Below are 25,544 nucleotides of genomic sequence, written 5' to 3' on the forward strand. Positions count from 1 at the left end.
CACACAACAAGCTAGCTTAGCATGCATAACATATAGTTAAGTAATAATTCTTCAATATTTTCTTTTTAACGGTATTTACTTATAAACATTACTCATTATAATTGATCACATAGAACTTGAAATTGTTCCCTCTTTTTTTTTAATTTACCAATATTTTGCCTTGGAAAAAATAAATCACTTCTATATAGTCTCCGTTCATCTAGCTATAAATGGGAACTCGCCTTAGCTGGAAAAAGTAACGTGTCAAGCACTGGCTTCCAATCCAGGGGGAATTGTAGACTCTCATTCACTTCCCACTACAAACTCCTGGTATAAGCACCACCCCAATGGGCCAGAGAGCCTTTGTCAGACTTAATAATATTTAGAAGTTAGACTTTCATATTTATTGTTGGCTAAATAACAGTTCAGTTTGGATCACTAAATTATAAAGTAATAATTTAAAAAATACATTATTAATATAATTGCATTTTTGTTCATCGTATGCTGATATATACTGAGAAAAACCTATTTGAGCCACTGCAGTCTACATTTTGAATGTACCACTCCACAGAGACAGCTCTTACTAAAGTTGCTCTGATGAGACCTTCAATGCAGGCTGGCCCTGCACCCCAGGGTGCCGGACTGACCTCACCATGCCCTGCCTGTCGCACCAACCAATGTGTGCCTTTGATCTCAATGACAGACTCCATTTTTGTTGCTGTTCTGTTTTTTTCTGTTTCTGTTTGTTCTGACTGTAAAAATTGTTAAAATTTGCAAAAACCTTGTAACTGTTAAGGTGCCCTGACACTTGCACGCATTTTGGCTCCGCACGCTCGTGCACTTTATTGTGACCAACCCACCCGCTGTGTTCCCAGCTGGATGCCGTGCTTTGTTCCGAAGGATGCTACGCTTTTTGTGCTGGACGCTGCGTATATAAAATAATTATTTTGTAGCGGATTTATTGTTTTCTCTCAGAGTAGGCTGTTGAAAACGCCTCTAATCACTTCCGGAATCACAGAAGACCGTTTCAGGTGGAGCTTTTTTCTCTTTTCTGCGCTTCATGAGGTCGAGAACGTATTTGGAACAATCTAAAAGGTAATTATTTGTAATGTGTATATTGTAATGTTTGGTAAAAGAGTTACATGTTCATTCCTTCTTATGAGCAGCTGTAAAATTATGTTTATGATAGATTTAACATCTCGTTATAATCGTTCAGATGAGCTGCGCTGTGATGTGGTGCGCTGACGCAATCGCTCGCATTCACACTGTGTTTTGTAATTGTTTTGTGCAATGTTCACATGACGTTCACGAAATTAATGTGTGACGGAGATTTGGAACATTTCAAAATCTTCTTTGCGCACACGCACGAAGCCATGCACAGTTTGTAACGGTTTACAATGGTTTGCAATGAGTTTACTCTCCTGCACGCCTGAGTGGGTGCAAGTTCACGGATCAAAGTCATGCAAGTGTCAGGGCACCTTTAGAATGGCCTAATCAGTGGGTCACCCCTCTGAGTCTGGTCTGCTTGATGTTTCTTCTTCATTATCATCAGATGGAGTTTTTCCTTACCGCTGTCACCTGTGTGCTTGCTCAGGGGGGTTGGTAAGGTTAGACCTTACGCATGTGAAGCGCCTTGAGGCAACTTTGTTGTGAATTGGCACTATGGATAACATAAATAATTCAACATAATTGTTTACCAAAGTACAAACTATATGAAACTGCACAAACATGCCATTTTTCACAAATAATTTCTTGAATGAGCATATTTATGTATGTATATATAATATCAAAAACTGGCCAGCAGTTTGGTCTCTATAGCTAGTTTCCTCAATCATGGCAACTATACAAGGGCTGAATTTTTATATTACTATACTAGTTTAAGCTATTTTAAGCCCTACACTTTTGATTAATTAGGGTTTTGTACCTTTAAGTGATGGCTAGTATACTGGGTTTAGAGCCCCACCAATAGAATTGGCTAGTTGCTGTGGACATGACCGTGTTTTGCGTTTATGAGAATTTTATTACAAATATGAGATAATATACAAATAATGAATGTTTATGAGTTCAATGATATGAATATTTCATGAGGTGAAAGCTGGAACATACCATTCAATGATGCAAATTAAATATTCGTTCCATTGAAAGAATGTAAAAGCATTCATTGTTTGTTTTATATAACAGCTAAAATATATTTGATATTTTATTAATTTATAAACAACAGAAAAGGGACTTACATTTTGGTGTTACACTGCTGCTAAAGTCCAAATTGTGACATGTAGTCCAGTGATGCTGTGCACTGACTTCGGACTTCCATAAAAAAAGAAAAAAACAAAAAGACTTTGTGTCATTCCTGAGTCCAGCCAAAAATCACCTCAGCTTTTCATCTGAACAGCTCTTCATGCATCCAGACGGCTTACAGCGGAGTGGATTTTGTGTACAGTATGTGTGTGTTACAAGAATTAGCAGCATCAGGTAACTCGTTGTCACCTGCATGCGCACACATCTGTGGATGTTTTTAGACAGCAACTAAAGACACTTTTTTTTTAAACTGGCATTTTAGTTTCAATTATTTTATTTTATATTTGTATGTGTTGTTTTTATTGTCTGTTTATATCGTGTGAAGCACTTTGTGACCTTGGTCTGTGAAAAGTGCTGTATAAATACTTATATAAAAACTTACTTACTTACTTGCTTACTTACACACACACGCAAACAGGTCAGTGCTTGTAGGTGTGCGTACTACCAAAAAAAGACTGTGTACATCCTCACTGCACCGAAAAAAAAAATCACGTTAGAAATTAGTCCAGCTTTTCATTCTTTCATTTTTTTCTTCCTGCTAGCAGCCTCCAGACAGCACAGTGGATTTGTTTGTGTGTGTGTACACGCATTGTGTGTGTGTGAGTGTGTGTGTGTGTGTGTGTGTGTGTGTGTGAGTGTGTGTGTGTGTATATGTGTGTGTGTGTGTGTGTGCGTGTGCATGTACAGAGTGCAATGGTACCAAATGTATGGAACCAAATTGCACTCTAAATGCAATGCAACACAAATGGGACAAATTAATCCATGTCATGTGACATACAAAGCACCAATCAAATGACAAGGATCCACTCAGCCATTATGTAATATGGCTTATTGGGCTAACAGTCCATATAAGAAATCTGTGCTCCCAAAATTTTGTATTAATTTGTGTTAGCAGTGTTAGCATTAATTATCAGTTACAGATAGCTTGGTGCTAGCCATGGAGAGTATGTCCATTTTTTTTTTATAGTCTATGCTTTTTGAGGACGTGCTGTCCAGTGTTGGGAAGACAACTTTTGAAATTTAATAGGTATGAGATTACTAGCTGCTCTGTTTAAAATGAATAAGTAAAGCAACTTTTAAATTACTTCTTCAGAATAATGTATCATCGTATTTGAATGATTTAAGATTGCTTTTATGGCTAATGTTTGAAACTGGAGAATAAAGCTGAATCTTTAAAAAATATATCAATTTAAACCTGGCAGTGTTGACCTCACAACTATGATTACTGTCAATCTTTAAGTTCTTCATTATAACTTGAATTAAAATTGCAATGTTTTGATTTTAAAGCATAAACATCAAAACAAACCACAAGTATTTATAATGCAAACAACAAACTCTGACTGCAGGAAAAAAAAATGGAAGGAAAGATTTGTTACTTGTCACTAGATGGGATTTTTAGTCCCCCGGGAAAGTTAAAACGTCCCTAAATCTAGCAACAAGGTTAGTAAACTGGCAACACTGAGACAGAGGTTGCTTAGCAGACAGGATGTGGTAGTAAAAATTGAAAAAGAACCAATCAGAAGGCTGATGTGTACTTTGTGTACTCCACACCATAATATAAATGTACAAGAAAATATATGAGGTCTGTGAGAAAAGTATCGGACCTTTTTATTTTTTTCAAAAACCATATGGATTTGAATCACGTGTGATTGCATCAGACAAGCTTGAACCTTCATGCGCATGCATGAGTTTTTTCATGCCTGTCGGTTGCGTCATTCGCTTGTGAGCAGGCTTTGTGTGAGCACTGGTCCACCCCTCTCGTCGTTTTTTTATTGCGAATAAATGTCTGAACGATTTGGAGCTTTGCTGCATCAGTTTTTTTCCAGAAACTGTGAGAGACCTCCAGGTGGACACTGTTCGGAAAATGAATATGGCTTTCAAGGACGATTTTATGGGGATTATACAGATTAAGGAGTGTTACTGCCGCTTTAAGGACGGCTCACAACTGCTGAGAGCGCGGCGCGCTCCCAGCGCCGATCGACATGCTCAGACCCCGCTGAAACAACCAGATAATTTCCAACGTGAAGGCTTTGTTGATCCGGGACCTCGTCTGACTTTCACAAAAAGGCAGGAGACGTGGACATCAGCACTTTTTTGGCACATTCCACTGTTACAGGAGTTTTTTTCATGGAAAGAGGAGCGGAGGGACGCACCACGGAGCCGTTCATTACGCGGGACAAAACCACCTCGGTGTTGGTCTCACAGGACGGCTTTCAGGTGGATTTCAGATGGATTCTGGTTGCTTTTCAGTCGTGTGATTATCCGATTGTGATTGTGCATGAGCTGGACATGCCCCAACATGTCCTGGAAGGCTTCATCACGGCATTGCTTTGTGCCATGCGGCTCCACCGCGACACGCGGAACTCCTCCGCACGTCTGTCTTAATGTGCCAAAAAAGTGCTGATGTCCACGTCTTTTCACAATTCCTGTGCTAGTCAGACGACATACCCGGATCAAGACAGCGTCCAGTTTTAGAAATGAACGGTACATTCCACTGTTACAGGAGTTTTTTTCATGGAAAGAGGAGTGGCTCCACCGCGCTGTGTGACTTCATTATGAAGTAAGTTATACTAATCGGTCACAAATATTTTGCTAATCAATTTATGCTTTAGATCACCCATTTGTGCTTCTTCTTGTTGAAATACAACAAAAACAAAAAGGAGTTTTACGGGCCATGTTTTCCTTGACCTTTGACCAATCTAGTCCAAAAACGAATCACCTCAAGCTATCTATCCAAGTATTATTCTGACCAAGTTTGAAGGCAATCCGTCCAGCCGTTTTTGAGTTATCTTGTCCACAGACACACACACATGAAAAAATACCCTGCTTTGCTACTTTGCCACTATACAGCATAACAATCAAATTTGTCTCAGCAGCTTTTGGTAACCTACATTGCTCAGAAATATTCCATTCCTGCACAGGACTGTAAAGAAACATCAGCAGAATGAATATTTTACACATTAGATTTTTTAAATTATATTTGTAATCACCAATATTTTAACTAGTAACTAATTTTTAACTGTAATAGATTACAATTACATTTGTTTAGTCGTTTAATTACATAATGCTGTTACATGTAGCTAGTTACTCCCCAACACTGATGCTGTCGCAGTGCACTGATGGTGCGTTCACAGGCAGCGCATCGAACAATAGAACATCCAGTTTATCATCTGCTGTTTACAGCTAACATTTGAATGCAACACAATTGCTAATGTTTTAATACGGACTGGAAAAAGTGAACTTATCCTTTAAGTTATACTCACTAATTACTGTTGCTTGAATTAACCAAGTTCAAGCTTAGCTTCAAGTCATTAGTCTGCACCAATGACCTTTTTTTTTCTCCTTTGCACATATTGTTCAATCACTGCTTATCGATTAGCAATGATTGGCGATGGCTTAGCACTAATTCATCTCATGGGCTGCATATTAATTGTGGTCATTCTGCAGACTTCTAGTCCAGTATATGGAGGAAATTGATTCGTCGGCATGTTTCATTGTTATTCTTGCTGCACCCTGTTGTTGGTAGCCGGGGTGAAAGTGTCTGTGTGTGTTGGGTGGGGGAGTGTGGGGGTGTAGACACAGGCCAGCTGCAGTAGCAGCAGCGACGCTAGGTGTCACCCTTGTGACTTTGAAGCGCCTGGTCCTCTGCAGGCTGAGAGCATGAAGGCAGACTGAGAGTGTGAGGAAGCAGACTTCAGCGATGATATGCACATGGATACCCGAGCTTCACTTCAGATCGCACTTGCACGACGCAGGCGCCAGCTAATATAATAATCATCTGACAGGCTGGAGGTCAAAGGCCACATGGGTTTCTATCCCCTTTATCAGTGGGGACATTGCTCCCACGAACACCACTGATTTTATCCGCGCTGTCAGAGTGTGACCTTAAGTAAACTGAAAGCAATTATTGACCAACATGTGGTGTTGACATTTTAAATAATTCTCTGTGTTTAACACTGAGTGGCCCCTGAGTGTTAGTGATCAGGGGCCACGGTCAGATATTTAGCCATTTAGTTCGACATTTTCACACAAGTGTATATTAAAAAAAAAAACCTGTTCATTATTTAGAATCAACTCAAGCTGCACAGCTTGAGTTTAAAATTAATTCACATGAGATGCAAAAGAGCTACGCAGGCTCAAGTGACACAACCACCAGAGACGATGTTAATCGCTGGCTAAGATATAGATGTCTGAAGCTGCCGCTTCCACTTTTTTGATTCATAAATATTTCCCAGCTGTAGCGGAGGAGAAAAGCATGATCAGTTCATCCTTTCTGCAGCTGCTTTCTGCTGGGGTCCCGCTCCACCCCGTGAGACACCCTCCCCCCATGCTCCCCCATGGGTCCACAGATCCTACTTTAGGAAGCTCGGTGTCCGTCTGCGGGAAGCAGAAAAAGGTAGTTTGGCCGTGTGGTTGGCGCTCGCTCATTCTTTGCCCCACCCACCAACAGCTCCCGGCCCTCCTGTGTAACCCCTGATTGGCTGAGGGGATTGCGGGTCCTAAGACTGAGCGCTCGGCGCTGAGCTGCGCGTCCGCCAGTGTGCGCCAACGAAGCGAGAGGAGGCTTGTTGGAGTCAGACAGCCTTGCTGGCAACCAAGTGAAGATTTTTTTTTCCCCCTTCTCGTCCTCCTCCCCCTCCTCTGTCCTCCTCTCTCTCTCTCTCTCCTCATCCTCTCCGTCCTCTCATCTCTCTCTCTCCTCTCTCTCTCGTCATCTCTCTCGTCTCTCTCTCTCTCTCTCTCTCTCTCTCTCTCTCCCCTCATCCAGGCTGGATTCAGGCTCCTGCAGCCTGGCATCAGATGCGTTTTGCGTGGACGCTCCCGTTTCCTCACGTCGGCTCCATTGGCTTGGATATTTAAACCTCACAAGGAAATAATTTGAGTGGCAGAGACTTGTGGAGAGGATGACTGACTAAAACAGATGGATTTTTTAAGGTAATAGGGACTTCATTGATGTGATGAGCCATTACTGCAGTTGCGCCCTTGTTTTAACGCACAGATATTCCGGACTGTGCTGTTGAATAAACTGTAACTGCAGATTATTTCATCCTTTTTTTCATCCGATGTACATGGTAAAATCCGACAGAAGAGGATTTTTGACCACTAATAGCAGCATTAGTGAGAATTTACCCATGACTTTTAAGTGTCATTACTTCATCTGCGGGGAAGATTTCCATTTTTGTGGACTTGCTCACAGGAATCCTCGGGATTTTTTCCCTCCTTCCCAAGCCGCTTGAAAATGGACATTTTAAGAGCAATTTCTCGCCTGATAAGAGCCGCACGGATTTACGTGACCAAATCAGTGTCGTGAGAAGGTTCAGCATGTTTCCACAGATGTATCGTCCCCGACGCTTCGCCCGCTGGAGGATGCGCTCCGCCTGAGACACACAGTCAAAAAAGGCACTTGTTAGAATTCTAGTTTTCATGCCATTATATAATTTGCGTACACAATTTGCGATTCGTCATCCAAACACCTCACTGGACGTTTGAATGAGATGATTAATTTGGACCATTTCCCTGCGTTCTCCTGCATGCGCTCTTGTGCGTAATTACGTTCTTAAGCATCGGAAAAAAGTCAACAGGTACAATGCAAACTAAGGATATGGAATTAATGCAGTTAATTATTGTGCTCCTTCTATTTTGGGTCGGGACAGAGGCTGTCATCAACCTAAAGTATGGAATAAACGAGGAGATGAAGCCCGGTTCCGTGATTGGAAACGTGACAAAGGACGCGCTGAAGCAGGGATTTCAGATCGCACCGCAGCCCCCGTATTTGAGGGTGATTTCTAATTCAGAGCCACGATGGGTGGAACTCAGTCCAGCCGGAATCCTTACAACACAGATGAAAATAGATCGGGATGTAGTTTGTCGACAGAACCCAAAGTGCATTATTTCCCTAGAAGTGATGTCAAACTCGATGGAGATCTGTGTCATCAAAGTTGAAATTGAGGATTTGAATGACAAACGCGCCCAGATTCCCAACGAGCCATATCGACATTGAAATTTCAGAAAATGCCTCCCCTGGTACCAGGTTTCCCCTAGAGGGGCAAGTGATCCGACTCGGGGATCTTTGGAGTGCAGGTCGTATTCCATCACCCCGATGAGCTTTTTGGACTAGAAATAAAGACCAAGGGGACGGGTTCTAAAATTGCTGAGCTTGTGGTGCAGAAATCATTAGACAGGGAGACCCAGTCCCACTACACCTATGAAATCAGCGCAGAAGATGGAGGAGATCCTCCAAAAGATAGGCGCGGTCCAGTTGAACATCAAGGTAATCGATTCTAATGACAACAATCCTGTTTTTGACGAGGCCCGTCTATACTGTAAATGTGATGGAGAAACTCCCCCATCATACGCTAGTTATCGATTTAAAATGCCACCGATCCTGACGAGGGCACTAATGGGGAGTTGTGTACTCCTTCAACAGTTACGTCACTGAGAAACGCGGGATGCGTTCAAAATTGACCCCAGAACTGCATCATCACTGTCAATGGGGTTTGGATTATGAAACCACCCAAATATATGAGATCGACGTCCAGGCCAAAGATTTGGGTCCTAAATTCAATCCCGGCTCACTGCAAAGTGACGGTGAACGTGATGGATACGAATGATAACCCGCCTGTGATCAGTTTGCTCTCGTTGAACACGGAGATGGTGGAGGTCAGTGAGAATGCACAGCGTGGATATGTCATCGCATTAGTGCGGGTGTCAGATAGATTCCGGAGCCAACGGTAAGTGCAGTGCAGGGCTCCAGGGAAATGTTCCTTTCAGGCTACAAGAGTACGAGAGCTTCTCCACCATCCTCGTTGATGGCAGGCTGGACAGAGAGCAAAAGGACACTTACAACCTCACAATCCAGGCAGAAGACAGCGGCCTCCCTCCTCTACGTGCCACTAAATCTTTGGTAGTCAAAGTCACAGATGAAAATGATAACCCACCACACTTTCTCAAACCACACTATCAAGAGATGGTGATGGAAAACAACCTGCCAGGTTCGTGTCTATTAGCAGTATCAGCAGAAGACCCGGATCTGGGCATGAATGGCACCGTTTCATACTCCATAGTTCCTGGTGAGATTAAGCACATGGATGTAAACACATATGTCAGTATAAACCCGTCAGGCCGCATTTACTCCATGAGATCTTTTGATCATGAATATACAAGGACTTTTGACTTCAAGGTGTTGGCGCGAGACAACGGAAACCCATCCTTATCCAGCAATGCAACTGTGCGCATTGTCGTGCTGGACGTTAACGATAACACCCCTGTTATGACAAACCCGTCGCTGGTTAATGGCACAGCTGAGGTTTCCATCCCAAGAAATGCCGGGGTGGGTTACATGGTGACTCAAGTGAAAGCCGAAGACTACGACGAGGGCGAGAACGGTCGGTTGACTTACACCATATCGGAGGGCGACAGGGCGTTCTTTGAGATCGATCAGGTGAACGGAGAAGTACGCTCCACCAGGATGTTTGGCGAAAATGCCAAATCCACCTATGAGATCACAGTGGTGGCACGGGACCACGGCAAACCCTCTCTGTCTGCTTCCGCCTACATTGTTGTGTATCTGTCGCCCGACCTGAATGCGCAGGAGTCTATCGGGCCTGTCAACCTGTCCCTCATCTTCATCATTGCCCTGGGCTCTATCGCCGGCATCCTGTTTGTCACCATGATCTTTGTGGCGGTCAAGTGCAAACGGGACAACAAGGAGATCCGGACCTACAACTGCAGGTACTGATGAGAGAGAGCGAGTGTGTGTGTGTGTGTGTGTGTGTGTGAGTGAGCAAGATCTCGCTCTGTGATTTGTGTTTGTTTTATCGGGCAGCATGTAGAGGCCTGAATGTGAGGACTGCAGATTTCCACACAGACCTGCTTTAAATAATGCTCTGCACAGGCCTGTTGCTCCATGCGAGGGGGAAACATGATTGATTGATTTAATCCATCCATCGTGTCCAATTTGCTCATAAATATGACACTTCAACTGTCATGTTCAATTTCGTGGATGTGCTGCTGGACAATTAATGCCCTGCTGGTTGAGCAGCACCACCAGACATTTTATTATTCAGCATCCAGCAAAGCTGATTGGCTGTTATCAGTTTTAATCTGCAGCGATTATGCACAGTCCTCTTCCTTAAATCACATCAACACATGTTCTTATGCAATGCTGTTATTAATTTTTTCTTATTCAATAGCATCATGTCATAGTCACACCCTACATTAAGTTTTTTAAAAGGCACCGGGTGATAAGTAGTTAAATTAAGGAGCAGTTTATTATATTTGGGATCTTGTATACTGAATGTTTTGTTTTCTTCATCAGCTCCAGCTTTGATTTCCCTGCGCCACATTACCGCTATAAATTTACATATAGATTGGATTTGTGAATGTAACCTGAAGCTACAATCATATTTTGCTTCAAACATAATTTTGTTAATGTAAAGTTAATTTAGACACTTTCTTTCACACTTAGTCACAAGAATCCAAACTTCCATTTCTTTTAACAAGTAAAATTTAGCAGTTATCTGCAATTTTTTTTTCTGTTTGCAATGTTCGGCGCCAATGGGCAGAAATGGTCACTGAGATGGAGTGTGATTCAATGAAATTAGCATGTCAGAGATACTGTTTGCTTACAACGTGAGGCATCTGAATGGATCTACATTTTAAAAAAAAATTAGCCGTGCAACTGTTTGCAGGTTGCATTTCTCATAAAGAACTGACAGTCGACAACAAATTTGAAATTCAGGCGTACACGGGCTTCTCTGGTGCATGCCCGTCTCCCCGCTGGCTGCTTTAATCAGTGCCAGTTAAAGCAGCCTTCTCATTCGCCACCTCAAATATGAAGAGCGGTTATCTCCAATTTATAGCTTGTCCTTCGTCAGTCTGTCTGACTCTGAAGAATTCACCTTCAAGATTTCAATTTGGGCACACAGGACATAGAGAGAGAGAGAGAGAGAGAGAGAGAGAGAGAGAGAGAGAGAGAGAGAGAGAGAGAGAGAGAGAGAGAGGGCATGTTGGAATGATAAATGAAAAAAAGATGGGGTGTTTTCTACCCTTGCAGCTGCCCATTTTCTTTCCTCCAAATCAAGAAGGAGCAGAATGGAGCCTCAAGCTGTTTTCAAGATGCAATCTAAAAGAAAAATGGAAAAAGACAAAACTATAATGGTGCTTCTTAGTGAGTGTGATTTGAGGAGTGGCAGAAGATTAAGAAGTTAGAAGGCCAGCAGCAGAGACGTTTCAGTGTTACACCCGGCTGTAGTCACGTTTTAATTGGAATGAAACCATATGCATGTTGCTGTAAGGTTATAACGACGTTTTCCCAACTATAACCTAATGTAGATGGCGCAAAAACATCAGAGTATATGTCTGCAGAGGTTTGTAGTCAACGCAGTTGAATCCGTAGCATCTGCTCTCCGGTGGAAATTTGCAGTGCTGCACCAAGAGGGGATATTTCCTCCCAATCTGAGGAGCCTTTGATAAAACATGGCAATGCAGCTCATTTGGTCTTATTAAAGTCAAAATCCTCACTTCAAGCTTGCAGCAGCTGCATAAAGCAGCCGGTAGGATCAGACTCTGCAGTTCTCCTGCACGCCGTAGCGCTCGCGGACTCACTCCAAACATAAAGTCAGTGTGGATTCTGTGCTTTGAATCTGATTGCAAATACCGGTGGTGCTGCTTTGCTTCTGTGGTTTTAGCATGTTTGCATAGTTGTCTGCCTGTTTGTGACATGTCGATTGTTGAGCATGCAAATGTAAACAAAGAAGGGATGTTGTGAGCTCGGAGTGAGATGTGTGATATGTTGTTTTTACGGCCCGCATGGTGGAACGACGCCTTAGCCGGCATGGCGGAAAAGCGTTTTTGTTTTGACTGTTTGGACAGTGCAGGTGATGGCGGAACACTGCTTTATTGAGTCTGTTCAGTTTCTTCTACTTGCGCAGGGTGGCAGAGTACTCATATGGCAACCAGAAGAAGTCGAGTAAGAAGAAGAAGCTGAGCAAGAACGACATCCGCCTGGTGCCGCGTGACGTGGAGGAGACGGACAAGATGAACGTGGTGAGTTGCTCGTCTCTCACCTCCTCGCTCAACTACTTCGACTACCACCAGCAGAGCTTACCGCTGGGCTGCAGGCGCTCCGAGAGCACCTTCCTCAACGTGGAGAACCAGAATACGCGCAATGCCGCTCCAACCCACGGCTATCAGCACCCATTCCCCAGGCAAGGCCACCAGCAGCCAGACCTCATAATCAACGGCATGCCACTGCCAGAGGTGAGACACAATCTGCTCTCTGACCTTTATCATTGGCTGCAATCCGTTTGGACAGTAGTTCATGAGCCCAAAGACAATTTTGATCTAATTGGTAGCACTTAAGGGCCTAAACAACACTTACAATCCAGCCTCTGTGTACCATGGTGTATATATGTACAATATATGGTGGCCATCCCAGTGTGGCTAATACAGCTAGGACAGGACCAGTGAAGGATGACACAGGGGTCACCATTTAAAAATGCTCCAATCTTATTGAAAGGTATACCGCCTTATTTGTATCATTATGATTTCAAACAGGTATAGCTTGGACTGTCTGTGATTAAATGTTATAGAGGTATGGGATAAAACAACAAAAATGGTGCCAACGGTCAGTTTCAAAAGTTAAAGTTGCTCCAATTTTGATAAAATGTGAGGCACATTATTGGTTGAGCTATTGGGGTTTTAAAAAGGAATAGTATGTATCATCTGTCATGCTTACAAAGGAAATTTTGCTGAGTAAAGTTTACTCTGCTGGGATAACACTTGGTCCCAGTCCAAATAGAGTTAAATGTACTCTACCACAGGGCTAAATCAACTCAACATAGTGTAAAATCAACTCTTATTGGAGTAAAACCACTTGACAAGAGGTGATGGTCTAGTGGTTAAAGTGTTGGGCTTGAGACCAGCCTGACTGGAAAACTAATGCCTGGTTCACATGGCAGGATTTTAAAATTATCTGTAGGTTTCCAAAACCTGAGAGACCACACGTGGAGATAAAAAAAAAATCATAGATCTAACAGGTTTGGTCGTACAGTGTGTGGTGTTCAGCCACATGGTAACAAGACCACACACGAACAGATTTCACACACGAACATTCCCAGGTCAGACAGAAAAGCTCTCAAAATCTCTCGAGATTAAACGTGATTTGAGAGTAAAGAGACAGAGATAGTTTGTGGACTTTTTAAAACAGAGGGAAAAAATGATACAAAAAGAAAGAAAGAAAAGAAAGAAAAGGTGTTTTTTAAAGGAGTGGAGACAGTGCGACCACCAGACTTTGTGGTAAGTCAGAACAGCTGTTTTGATTTTATTTTCCGCTCCGTCACATTCAGCAGGTTGCATGCTCATTTGTGGTCAGAGGACACAACACATGCTGTTTTATTGGTCCAAGACAATCCAACATGTTGGATATCCTTGATTTGCGATCGGAGCGCCCCTGACGTCCTTTCGAGCAGATCAGAGCGCTCTTAACACACCACACACAGCAGGAATAACTGACAAGCTTATCTTCATCGTCATCACGATTGTCGAAGCGTCCTTAAGATTGTCGGAAGGGGAAGATCAGGTCCGATATCAGCGTAATTATCTTGCCATGTGAACCAGGCTTAAGGGCCCTTGGGCAATGTCCTTAATCCCCAAGATGCTCCCGGTGTGTAGTGAGCGCACTGCATGGCAGCACCCGGACATCGGTGTGTGTGTATGTTTGTGTGAATGGGTGTCTATGAGGCACCATTTTAAAGCGCTTTGAGCATCTGATGCAGATGGAAAAGCGCTATATAAATGTAGTCCATTTACGGCGTTGCAGACCGAATGGTCCCCCCTAAAACTCGGTCCGCCCTGCCTTCACTACGCATGCGTCATTAGCTGCGGTTCACCAATTAATACCTCGTTTTTGCTTAAAACTGCACTCCAGTCATCATCTGTCTCAGTGACAGATATCTTTTGTAAAACAATCATTCCCACATAAATTCAGCATTATTTTATCAGAAAAGGCGGAGGAAGCGATCACAGCACCGCAGCTACATGGGCTGCTAGCTGTTGTGTTCACTGACCATCCGTCATTTCAAGTCATCATAGATTAATGCCTCATTTCTGCTTAAAACTGACTTTCGAATGATTTAAGAGGTTTTACCTTGTCATCTGATGGTTAATAATCCATTTGATCGCTTTGGGTGAAGACAGTCTGTTCACAGAGCGTCTGAGCTATGAAATGATCAGTGTTGCCACAGTTACTTTGAAAAAGTAATCCAATTACTGATTACTGATTACTCCTTGAAAAAGTAACTTAGTTACTTTACTGATTACTCAATTGTAAAAGTAACTAAGTTAGATTACTAGTTACTTTTTTAGTTACTTTCCCAGCTGTCGACAACAACCCTCTGCCACCTCAACATGACAATGATACCTGTTTTGCCAAAACTTACTTATAGTCCACCCTTTCTTGACTTCAATGAAAATAAATACTTGTTTTATAAAAAGTAAAATAAAGACCTCTTTCTTGACCTCATATTTAACTGTTGACAGCACTGTAACAGTAAAACTTGCAATTTCAAACCTACATTGTTTATAAATGTAACTATTAAATTCTAACATTTTTCTAACATTTAAATTGTCTCTAAACATTTTACTTGTCAAAATTATTATTATTTTAAGCAATATTAGTAGTTGTAGTAAAAAACGGCTTCAAAACTGGACCTTTAATCTAGGGGTGTTGTGGGGGGCACATCCTTGCCCCACGCCCCCATTCCATCTGGATTCGCCTCTGCTTTGGCGTTTGAGCACAAAGAATGGATAACATTTATTTATGCAGAAAACAGGACCAGATTTACAGGTAAGAAAGTTTATTGCGTTTTCACATCATGTGGTCCTCAGAAAGAGAGTTTAGGTGCATTTGAGTGGAAAATAGTGTTAGTTGTTGACGCGTCGCGGAGGATCAGCTGTTTTTAACGAGACGATACGGAGCAGCTCAGCTCAGAATTCTAAATAAAGGAGGAAAAAAGTATAAAAATGTCTTCGTAAAGCTCAGTGCAGGTGTGCTGATCACCGCCCTTTAAGAAGTGAGGACGAGTCGAGCAGCTGCAAAAAAACGTGGATGAAAAGCTCACAGCTCGCTTAAAGTGGGCAGTTCAGTCGAACCCCGACCCCCTGCCCACAGACCAAGTTTAATGCTGCTATCGACCCACAATGAAAAATAATAGTAACGCACAGTGACATGGAGAAGTAACTTTAATCTAATTACTGACTTGGAAAGATTAACGCGTTAGATTACTCGTTACTAAAAGAAGTGGTCAGATTAGAGTAACGGGTTACTAAGTAACGCGTTACTCACTGGAAATGATGCATGCGCAGTGGAGGCAGGGCGGGGCGGGGGGATCGTTCAGTCGGTGACACTGGTAGAGCTGATTTCACTCTACAATAGAGGGTTTTGTAACCTGTTTAGACTGGGATCAAATGTTATCCTAGCAGAGTAAATTTTACTCAGCAAAATTTACTCTGTAGTTATCAAATTACGGGGTGATATGCTGTATGTCATATAAGCTAATGGACGCTGACCTTGTTGAAGTATTTGTTTTGTAAATCAAGCAGTCAGAACAGTCAAAACTATTCCAATTATTAATCCTATTAGCTCAAACAATAATTTGCATCACTTTTTTCTAAAAGTGGAGCAACTCTACCTTTGGACCCCTGTACAATCTGAAATTGACATTTTGTCACTATGTTTGCTGGTTTGACCTCATAACTCAATAACATTCAGTCACAGATAGTCCAGCCTATACCTTTTTGGAATCGTTATGGCCAGAAAAATAATGTGGTATACTTTTCAATATGATTGGAGCATTTTTATACGTATGTTGGACCCTGTGTTATCCTTCATTGACCCCTGCCTAGCTATAGCTGCCACCCTGGGATAGCTATCATAGATTTTTTTTTTTTGTCTAGGCCATGATATACTGAGGCTGGTTTGTAAGTTTTGTTTGGGCCCCTTAAGTAGTACTGAAAAGCTGCTTAGCCCATGGGCTACAGGGGTGTGAAGAAAAGTCCAAGAGCGGTCATGACATGAGGAAATTTGTTTCATCAAGTGGGGTTTGTTACAATCACACAAACTTTAGTTCAATCTGTCTTCTGTCTGATGGTCCTACAGGTGCTATTAGGCTTTAACTATATAGATTATTATCCTTCTTACTGGCTTTTGGATTGTGTGTTAGCAGAATACCTCAAGGTTCTGAACAGATTTCAGTAAAGTTGTGTTTTGATCTCAAATAAAAGAACTGTTGATTGGATTTTAGGTGGCTCTAAATTCTTGTCCAGGATCATGTTGGACCTGTTGGTGTTGTAAAATGTCCTGTTAATGGACTAACAGAAGTAAGGACTGTTTTGCCCTTCCAAAGATATACATTCTCTGAGTTTCTCCAGTTTGTTTGTCGAATAATCTTAAGCAGATGGCCATAAAACCTGGTGGAAAAACATCTCATGAAGAAGGATCCAATAGGTTTTGGTATTGATGAGGCTCCATGTGTATCCATACATCCCTACATGGCTGATGTAGGATAGAAAAAGGTAGTAAAAGGACTATTTCTTGAACGTTTGTCACATAAAACATTTTTTAGCTGTTAAGCATCTGAGTGCTCTATCACACTTGACACTTGTGTTGTATGAGGGACATCCCATTTTCCAAAAAAAAGTTGAAATGCAAATACATGGGTGCCAATAGGTTAACTACAGCGGTGCTTGAACTTAACTCAAATCACATTTTCTCAAATTGTAAATGTTCATAATGTACTTAGTAACATTTTCTTGCATTTTGTGGTTACTGAGAGCATGCCATATTCAGCCCAGTCTCACATTTTTTCCATGCCTCCACCACAAAACGCCCGATTTTCAATCAATCAATCAATCAATTTTATTTATATAGCGCCAAATCACAACAAACAGTTGCCCCAAGGTGCTTTATATTGTAAGGCAAGGCCATACAATAATTACGTAAAAACCCCAACGATCAAAACGACCCCCTGTGAGCAAGCACTTGGCGACAGTGGGAAGGAAAAAGTCCCTTTTAACAGGAAGAAACCTCCAGCAGAACCAGGCTCAGGGAGGGGCAGTCTTCCGCTAAGACTGGTTGGGGCTGAGGGAGAGAACCAGAAAAAAGACATGCTGTGGAAGAGAGCAGAGATCAATCACTAATGATTAAATGCAGAGTGGTGCATACAGAGCAAAAAGAGAAAGAAACACCCAGTGCATCATGGGAACCCCCCAGCAGTCTAAGTCTATAGCAACATAACTAAGGGATGGTTCAGGGTCACCTAATCCAGCCCTAACTATAAGTTTTAGCAAAAAGGAAAGTTTTAAGCCTAATCTTAAAAGTAGAGAGGGTGTCTGTCTCCCTGATCTGAATTGGGAGCTGGTTCCACAGGAGAGGAGCCTGAAAGCTGAAGGCTCTGCCTCCCATTCTACTCTTACAAACCCTAGGAACTACAAGTAAGCCTGCAGTCTGAGAGCGAAGTGCTCTATTGGGGTGATATGGTACTATGAGGTCCCTAAGATAAGATGGGACCTGATTATTCAAAACCTTAATCAATCAATCAATCAATTAACTTTTTTCTTATATAGCGCCAAATCACAACAAACAGTTGCCCCAAGGCGCTCCATATTGCAAGGCAAGGCCATACAAAACCTTATAAGTAAGAAGAAGAATTTTAAATTCTATTCTAGAATTAACAGGAAGCCAATGAAGAGAGGCCAAAATGGGTGAGATATGCTCTCTCCTTCTAGTCCCCGTTAGTACTCTAGCTGCAGCATTTTGAATTAACTGAAGGCTTTTCAGGGAACTTTTAGGACAACCTGATAATAATGAATTACAATAGTCCAGCCTAGAGGAAATAAATGGATGAATTAGTTTTTCAGCATCACTCTGAGACAAGACCTTTCTAATTTTAGAGATATTGCGTAAATGCAAAAAAGCAGTCCTACATATTTGTTTAATATGCGCATTGAATGAAATATCCTGATCAAAAATGACTCCAAGATTTCTCACAGTATTACTAGAGGTCAGGGTAATGCCATCCAGAGTAAGGATCTGGTTAGACACCATGTTTCTAAGATTTGTGGGGCCAAGTACAATAACTTCAGTTTTATCTGAGTTTAAAAGCAGGAAATTAGAGGTCATCCATGTCTTTATGTCTGTAAGACAATCCTGCAGTTTAGCTAATTGGTGTGTGTCCTCTGGCTTCATGGATAGATAAAGCTGGGTATCATCTGCGTAACAATGAAAATGTAAGCAATGCCGTCTAATAATACTGCCTAAGTGAAGTATGTATAAAGTGAATAAAATTGGTCCTAGCACAGAACCTTGTGGAACTCCATAATTAACCTTAGTCTGTGAAGAAGATTCCCCATTTACATGAACAAATTGTAATCTATTCGATAAATATGATTCAAACCACCGCAGCGCAGTGCCTTTAATACCTATGGCATGCTCTAATCTCTGTAATAAAATTTTATGGTCAACAGTATCAAAAGCAGCACTGAGGTCTAACAGAACAAGCACAGAGATGAGTCCACTGTCTGAGGCCATAAGAAGATCATTTGTAACCTTCACTAATGCTGTTTCTGTACTATGATGAATTCTAAAACCTGACTGAAACTCTTCAAATAGACCATTCCTCTGCAGATGATCAGTTAGCTGTTTTACAACTACCCTTTCAAGAATTGTTGAGAGAAAAGGAAGGTTGGAGATTGGCCTATAATTAGCTAAGATAGCTGGGTCAAGTGATGGCTTTTTAAGTAATGGTTTAATTACTGCCACCTTAAAAGCCTGTGGTACATAGCCAACTAATAAAGATAGATTGATCATATTTAAGATCGAAGCATTAAATAATGGTAGGGCTTCCTTGAGCAGCCTGGTAGGAATGGGGTCTAATAGACATGTTGATGGTTTGGATGAAGTAACTAATGAAAATAACTCAGACAGAACAATCGGAGAGAAAGAGTCTAACCAAATACCGGCATCACTGAAAGCAGCCAAGGATAACGATACGTCTTTGGGATGGTTATGAGTATTTTTTTCTCTAATAGTTAAAATTTTATTAGCAAAGAAAGTCATGAAGTCATTACTAGTTAAAGTTAAAGGAATACTCGGCTCAATAGAGCTCTGACTCTTTGTCAGCCTGGCTACAGTGCTGAAAAGAAACCTGGGGTTGTTCTTATTTTCTTCAATTAGTGATGAGTAGTAAGATGTCCTAGCTTCACGGAGGGCTTTTTTATAGAGCAACAGACTCCTTTTCCAGGCTAAGTGAAGATCTTCTAAATTAGTGAGACGCCATTTCCTCTCCAATTTACGGGTTATCTGCTTTAAGCTGCGAGTTTGTGAGTTATACCACGGAGTCAGGCACTTCTGATTTAAAGCTCTCTTTTTCAGAGGAGCTACAGCATCCAAAGTTGTCTTCAATGAGGATGTGAAACTATTGACGAGATACTCTATCTCACTTACAGAGTTTAGGTAGCTACTCTGCACTGTGTTGGTATATGGCATTAGAGAACATAAAGAAGGAATCATATCCTTAAACCTAGTTACAGCACTTTCAGAAAGACTTCTACTGTAATGAAACATATTCCCCACTGCTGGGTAGTCCATCAGAGTAAATGTAAATGTTATTAAGAAATGATCAGACAGAAGGGAGTTTTCAGGGAATACTGTTAAGTCTTCAATTTCCATACCATAAGTCAGAACAAGATCTAAGATATGATTAAAGTGGTGGGTGGACTCATTTACATTTTAAGCAAAGCCAATTGAGTCTAATAATAGATTAAATGCAGTGTTGAGGCTGTCATTCTCAGCATCTGTGTGGATGTTAAAATCACCCACTATAATGATCTTATCTGAGCTAAGCACTAAGTCAGACAAAAGGTCTGAAAATTCACAGAGAAACTCACAGTAATGACCAGGTGGACGATAGATAATAACAAATTAAACTGGTTTTTGGGACTTCCAATTTGGATGGACAAGACTAAGAGTCAAGCTTTCAAATGAATTAAAGCTCTGTCTGGGTTTTTGATTAATTAATAAGCTGGAATGGAAGATTGCTGCTAATCCTCCGCCTCGGCCCGTGCTACGAGCATTCTGGCAGTTAGTGTGACTCGGGGGTGTTGACTCATTTAAACTAACATATTCATCCTGCTGTAACCAGGTTTCTGTAAGGCAGAATAAATCAATATGTTGATCAATTATTATATCATTTACTAACAGGGACTTAGAATAGAGAGACCCAATGTTTAATAGACCACATTTAACTGTTTTAGTCTGTGGTGCAGTTGAAGGTGCTATATTATTTTTTCTTTTCGAATTTTTATGCTTAAATAGATTTTTGCTGGTTATTGGTGGTCTGGGAGCAGGCACTGTCTCTACGGGGATGGGGTAATGAGGGGATGGCAGGGGGAGAGAAGCTGCAGAGAGGTGTGTAAGACTACAACTCTGCTTCCTGGTCCCAACCCTGAATAGTCACGGTTTGGAGGATTTAAGAAAATTGGCCAGATTTCTAGAAATGAGAGCTGCTCCATCCAAAGTGGGATGGATGCCGTCTCTCCTAACAAGACCAGGTTTTCCCCAGAAGCTTTGCCAATTATCTATGAAGCCCACCTCATTTTTTGGACACCACTCAGACAGCCAGCAATTCAATGAGAACATGCGGCTAAACATGTCACTCCCGGTCCGATTGGGGAGGGGTCCAGAGAAAACTACAGAGTCCGACATTGTTTTTGCAAAGTTACACACCGATTCAGTGTTAATTTTAGTGACCTCCGATTGGCGTAACCGGGTGTCATTACTGCCGACGTGAATTACAATCTTACCAAATTTACGCTTAGCCTTAGCCAGCAGTTTCAAATTTCCTTCAATGTCGCCTGCTCTGGCCCCCGGAAGACAATTGACTATGGTTGCTGGTGTCGCTAACTTCACATTTCTCAAAACAGAGTCGCCAATAACCAGAGTTTGATCCTCGGCTGGCGTGTCATCGAGTGAGGAAAAACGGTTAGAAATGTGAATGGGTTGGCGGTGTACACGGGTCTTCTGTTTAGAACTACGCTTCCTCCTCACAGTCACCCAGTCGGCCTGCTTTCCCGGCTGCTCGGGATCTGCCAGAGGGAAACTAACGGCGGCTAAGCTACCTTGGTCCGCACCGACTACAGGGGCCTGGCTAGCTGTAGAATTTTCCACGGTGCGGAGCCGAGTCTCCAATTCGCCCAGCCTGGCCTCCAAAGCTACGAATAAGCTACACTTATTACAAGTACCATTACTGCTAAAGGAGGTCGAGGAATAACTAAACATTTCACACCCAGAGCAGAAAAGTGCAGGAGAGACAGAAGCCGCCATGCTAAACCGGCTAAGAGCTAGTAGCTGCACTAAGCTAGCGGATTCCTAAAAACACACAAAGTGAATAACGTGTAAATAATTTAGAGGTGATTCAGCAGAGGGAGTGCTTTAGTTAAGGCACGTGAAGATTACACTGTGAAACAAATCGTTATCTAGTTAACTAGATCAATCTAACTGTGCAGATTAAACAGCTAACAGATACAGCAAAACACCGCTGTCCTCCGGAACAGGAAGTGATACAATACCGCAGTGAGAGCCAACATGGTTTTTTTATTTTGCTATTTATAACCCTCCCCTTCTCCTAACTCCAATCATAACCAAAACATAAATGTCTACCCTCCTCTAACCATGCCCCTCCCGACACCCCACATTTCATGCCCATCATGAAATGAATTTGTGCCCCTGTCACAAAAAGCGGCCCATTTTCGTGCCCCTGTCATGAACCCATAGATTAATGTACTTTTTGTAATGCTGCGATGAACTGCTGTGAGACTGGGTTGGCCGTATTACTGCCTGGTGCTGTGTCCACCACACTGGGGAACAGTTCCACCTTGGATCTTAGATGGCAAACATCTAGGCAGACAAACGGTCCACCCTCACTTCTTGAAAATAATCATCACTCTGTTGCAGTCATGTAACGCATTGGCATCCTCTTGGCCTTCTCCAGCCACTGGAATACATCAACACTGAGGCACCTACCTGTTGGAATATGTCCAGAGAAATGCTCCACATGGCCAAAATTTCATAGCTGGTGATATACCTTATCTAAGTCTCCTGAAGTTATCGTTTATTGGACACAAAGCCATTCTTGCAGAACCAAAGGTTCCTTCAAAGAGACCTACTACCAAAGCCATTCAGGTGTCACTTTAGGTCACTGGTTAGCGTCAAAGTCTCATAAACATAAAACAGGATCCTAAAGATGTGGCCCTGCATTCTCCTGCAACTGTATATATTACTAGTGAAAATGTTATTTATTTATTTTTTTCTGCACTGCATCTGCAGCTCAGAAACTGACCAGAACTGTCCGTTCAACTATCCTGTTTGTATCAACCCTGCGCCAGTCGTACATAGAGCCAGTCGTATTTCTTTAGATATTTTCTACCCATAACATACTAACCATAAAAAATGAAAGGTTAGTGTTATTTCTGTTGTTGTTTTGTGCACACATTGAATTGTTGTATCTCACACAATGGCTATCCCTTTCACTGTCACTGCTCACAAATGAAGCAAATGTCAGTGGTGAGTAGGGCACAAAGAAATTTGATTGCCAATAATGTTTTAATGACCTGGCTAATGAAGAAAGTGAACTTAAGCCAAGCTCCTGTTACTGATATTTGACATCCGATTGTGTATGTTTTTGGTGGGGGAAAAAAAATGAAATACCAAAATAGGACCTGAGAATTGGTGTAATTTGTTGTAAAAATAGCTTTGTAGAACAATGTGAGCAATCTGTAAATTAAAAAAAAAATAATAATTAAATAAAAAATCTGTGATGCCAGGCCACATGGTGATCTATAAAATGAATAATTGGACGTCATTTGTTTTCCATTTTTATAGTACATCTTGAAAAAAATCATTTCTTCTTGAATTTAGATTTGGCTGCTCGGTTATTTTGATGCCAGGCAACGGTTTAAGTTAAATTTAAAATACAGACCAATTGTTTTATGTTTTGAATCAAGAGGCGAGCAATTTAATTGGAGTGCAGTGAAAATTGACTGGAGCATGGAGTGATCATGGTGCATAGCAGTCTGCATTCTGCATTGGTGGGGAGTCGGGGGTATACAGCTCTGTGAAAGTATAGCTGCAGGAACAAAGGGTGGTCTGCATTTTAAGCCACTCCACTTACCGCTCTGGCAAAGGCATAGATATCATGCTTTATGATATCAATGTAGCAAAAGTCTGTGATGGTGGAAATATGGGTACAACATGCAGTGATGTGAACCTGAAACATCAAGCAAAGATACCACAGATCCCTCAAAAAGCATGTCACACTCTTCAGTGGAAGACGGTTTTGAGATGTTAACAGGTAGATTTTAGCTTTGAGGAAAAGAGTACCTCACAGACTATATGCTGTATTGTTGTGTGTCGCATGCGCACAAGCACTCATGTCATGGGACTTGTTGCTACTTGGGTGTAGTCTGCAGTAATAATGGTGAACACAATTTTTCCTGCTATTTTAATAAATCAGGCCCAGTTTCCCCATTTTTGGAATTGGGACCCAAATTGGGAACAAAAAACTACAGTGGGAGCCGAGTTTTATCCTTAAATCACAGTGCCAAATTGCTTGGCCATGGCAGATGCATGTGCTGTCTGAGAGCCCCATCTAGTTATTTTCTTTTCAAAAGAGGGAGATGCAGAGATGCTCCACCACAGCTTTTCATAACACCACAGATTATAAGAAATGTGACACTTCGACATTCAGCTCGAGTCGACTCACTTTAAGCATTTGACAGTGCAGGACAATGAACGTGGCCTGTGACAGAGACCGTCTTGCCAGCCATAATTTGTAGGCTTGGCATTATGGGAGTATTTGGCCTCTCTTCCTCCGCATTTTCTTTTTGTTTATTTGTGTGCACTGAACTATTGTAACAGAACAGGAGTTTGAACACCTGCCAGATGTATTGACCCAGTTAATCAGCTCCACCACACATCATTTCAGGAGCTAGCAGGAAGAATAATCATCACGAAAACACTTTATCTGTGCGGTGTCCGTTTGGTGCCGGCATTACTGCATGGCTGCTCTGCATAACCAGCCGTTGAATTACACTGACATGCCGTGCATAGCTCCAGCTGGGATCGGAAGGTCTGGTTTGAAGCAGTACCGGAGCTGACAGACTGTGTGCCGACCAGCTGATCTGGAGTTTATTGATTGATTGATTGATTTTTGCCTTTTGAACTGGTCTATTGGATTCCTCAGGCAACCTCCTTCTGTCTCTTCATGCCCCACTTCGTCTTGATCCCACAGGAGAAAACGGGGACATTTGTGCTCGTCTGTGTGAGGGAGCGAATGTGTGTTAGTGTGTTTGTTTGTGTAAGAATGTGTTCGCCACCCTATCACACTCGCTCTTGCAGACAGTGGCGAGTAAACTCCAGTTCCTCACGTCCGCACACTTGTAATTGATGACTCCAATCTCCGTTTGACATTCACTGAGAGGGAGGTGGGGTCGGGGTGGGATTGGGAGTGGGTGCTTTAAAACAAGAAACACAAGATGGATATTGATGTATCGAGCGGATGATCCAGTGAGATCCAGGCACCGATGGATCCTGAGGGGTCAATGAGACCTACTTACAGGCACCGCTGATTTACTGGGCCTGTCTGAGCTGCTTGCGTGAGAGTAACGCAGCTGGAATGTTGCAGGGGGTTGTCTTCTGCTGTTACCCGGTCAACGGAGGCAGAACCTGGAGGCTCACTGACCCATGTGCTCTGACTGTATTTAATGGTCAGCAGAGCCGCGCAGGTCACCACCACCAACCTTTCCCCAGCCAAATAATGCCAGTCTGGCTAATCACTCTTAGACACTCAAGCAATATCCCGTCTCTGTGCTTTTACTATCCAATAAAGGCTCATTTTGCTGCCGGATTAGGAGAGCCTTTATTTGTTTCAGCTAATGAAAAAGTGGAGAGGGAAACAAATAGGGCAGCAGATTGATTTTTTATTGTCCCGCATGAAAAGTGTGGAGGAGCTTTGATCGGACCGTGTCAGGTCAGATATACTCCGAGTGAACAAGAGTGGATGTGTGGGAGTGCCAGGTGTCTGAGACTCAACCATGTTTTCTCATTTTCTTCCAGGCAGTTGATTGGCTCGATGGCAGCCCGGCCTGTTTAGCATGCAGCATCCATCCCTCTCAGCCTTGCACATGATGTTGACAAACATCTCTTTGACACA

At 42.2% G+C, this 25,544-nt stretch overlaps 1 protein-coding gene across 1 annotated transcript in view; it reads left to right on the forward strand.

Moving 5' to 3' along the window:
- Window positions 1–6,975: 6,975 nt before the first annotated feature.
- pcdh19 (protocadherin 19) overlaps window positions 6,976–25,544 on the forward strand; it is a 144,744-nt gene continuing 126,175 nt past the window's right edge. Inside the window, 9 exon segments of the mRNA XM_034181842.1 lie at window positions 6,976–8,239; window positions 8,241–8,329; window positions 8,331–8,517; window positions 8,519–8,647; window positions 8,650–8,680; window positions 8,683–8,834; window positions 8,836–8,990; window positions 8,992–10,008; window positions 12,210–12,537. Coding sequence (XP_034037733.1) covers window positions 7,865–8,239; window positions 8,241–8,329; window positions 8,331–8,517; window positions 8,519–8,647; window positions 8,650–8,680; window positions 8,683–8,834; window positions 8,836–8,990; window positions 8,992–10,008; window positions 12,210–12,537 — 2,463 coding nt within the window. The 5' untranslated portion in view covers window positions 6,976–7,864.

Source organism: Thalassophryne amazonica, chromosome 11 (genome assembly GCF_902500255.1).
Source record: "Thalassophryne amazonica chromosome 11, fThaAma1.1, whole genome shotgun sequence".
In the NCBI taxonomy this organism is placed as follows: domain Eukaryota; kingdom Metazoa; phylum Chordata; class Actinopteri; order Batrachoidiformes; family Batrachoididae; genus Thalassophryne; species Thalassophryne amazonica.